The sequence below is a fragment of the Papilio xuthus genome, unplaced genomic scaffold (assembly GCF_000836235.2).
Source record: "Papilio xuthus unplaced genomic scaffold, Pxut_1.1 DF827832.1, whole genome shotgun sequence".
In the NCBI taxonomy this organism is placed as follows: Eukaryota; Metazoa; Arthropoda; class Insecta; order Lepidoptera; family Papilionidae; genus Papilio; species Papilio xuthus.
In genome coordinates this window covers 490-1,220 of record NW_013530817.1, presented here as the reverse complement: position 1 = coordinate 1,220, position 731 = coordinate 490, and the positions used below count along the sequence as shown (strand labels likewise).

General features: G+C 65.4%; 1 protein-coding gene across 1 annotated transcript; it reads left to right on the top strand.

Annotated features, from left to right (window-relative positions):
- Positions 1–306: 306 nt before the first annotated feature.
- On the top strand, positions 307–702 carry LOC106115324 (uncharacterized; the record flags this gene model as incomplete). Its single annotated transcript, XM_013308686.1, has 1 exon — positions 307–702. A coding segment is annotated over exon 1 (396 nt), but the record flags the coding sequence as incomplete, so codon positions are not given.
- Between the last annotated feature and the right edge of the window lie 29 nt (positions 703–731).

The following is a 731-nucleotide window of genomic DNA, read 5'->3' as shown; positions in this document are numbered from 1 at the left end:
GACGACACCCTGGTCACCGCGTCGGGCCCAACGTTTCGGGACGCGGGCGTGCTCGCCACTGCGGGTACGGCCCACATTGTACGCCGCATCAGGGCTCTGGGCCTGAGCGTGGCCCTGGAGAAGTCCGAGGCCATGTTCTTTCATGGGCCTCGGACTAAGCCCCCCCGCGGATACTCCATCGCGGTGAGCGGCACCCCCATTGCTGTCGGGGGGACCATGAAATATCTTGGTCTCGTCCTCGACAGCAAATGGGGGTTCGGTGAGCATTTCCGGATACTGGCACCAAAACTGGTGCAGTATGCGGGAATGCTCGCCAGGCTGCTCCCCAACTGCGGGGGGGCGGGCGGTGTGTGCCGCCGCCTGTACGATGGTGTGGTACGCTCTAAGGCGCTCTACGGAGCGCCCATATGGGCGGCGAGGCCCCTGAGCCATAGCAACATGGTTCTGCTGCGACGTGCGCAGCGGACCATGGCTCAGAGGGCCTCCAGAGCGTACCGCACCGTGTCGTACGAGGCGGCGTGCCTTATCTCCGGTAGCCTCCCCTGGGACCTCGAAGCCGGGGTCCTAGCGGAGGTTTACCGGAGAAGAGCCCTGATGCGGCGTCGAGGTGAGGAGCCCCTGCCGGAAGAGATCGTACGCTGGAGGAAGGAAGGTCGCGACGATCTCTTCCGGCGATGGCAAGAGAGGTTGGCGGACGCCTCGGTGAGCAGACGGCTCATCGAGGCCGTCCG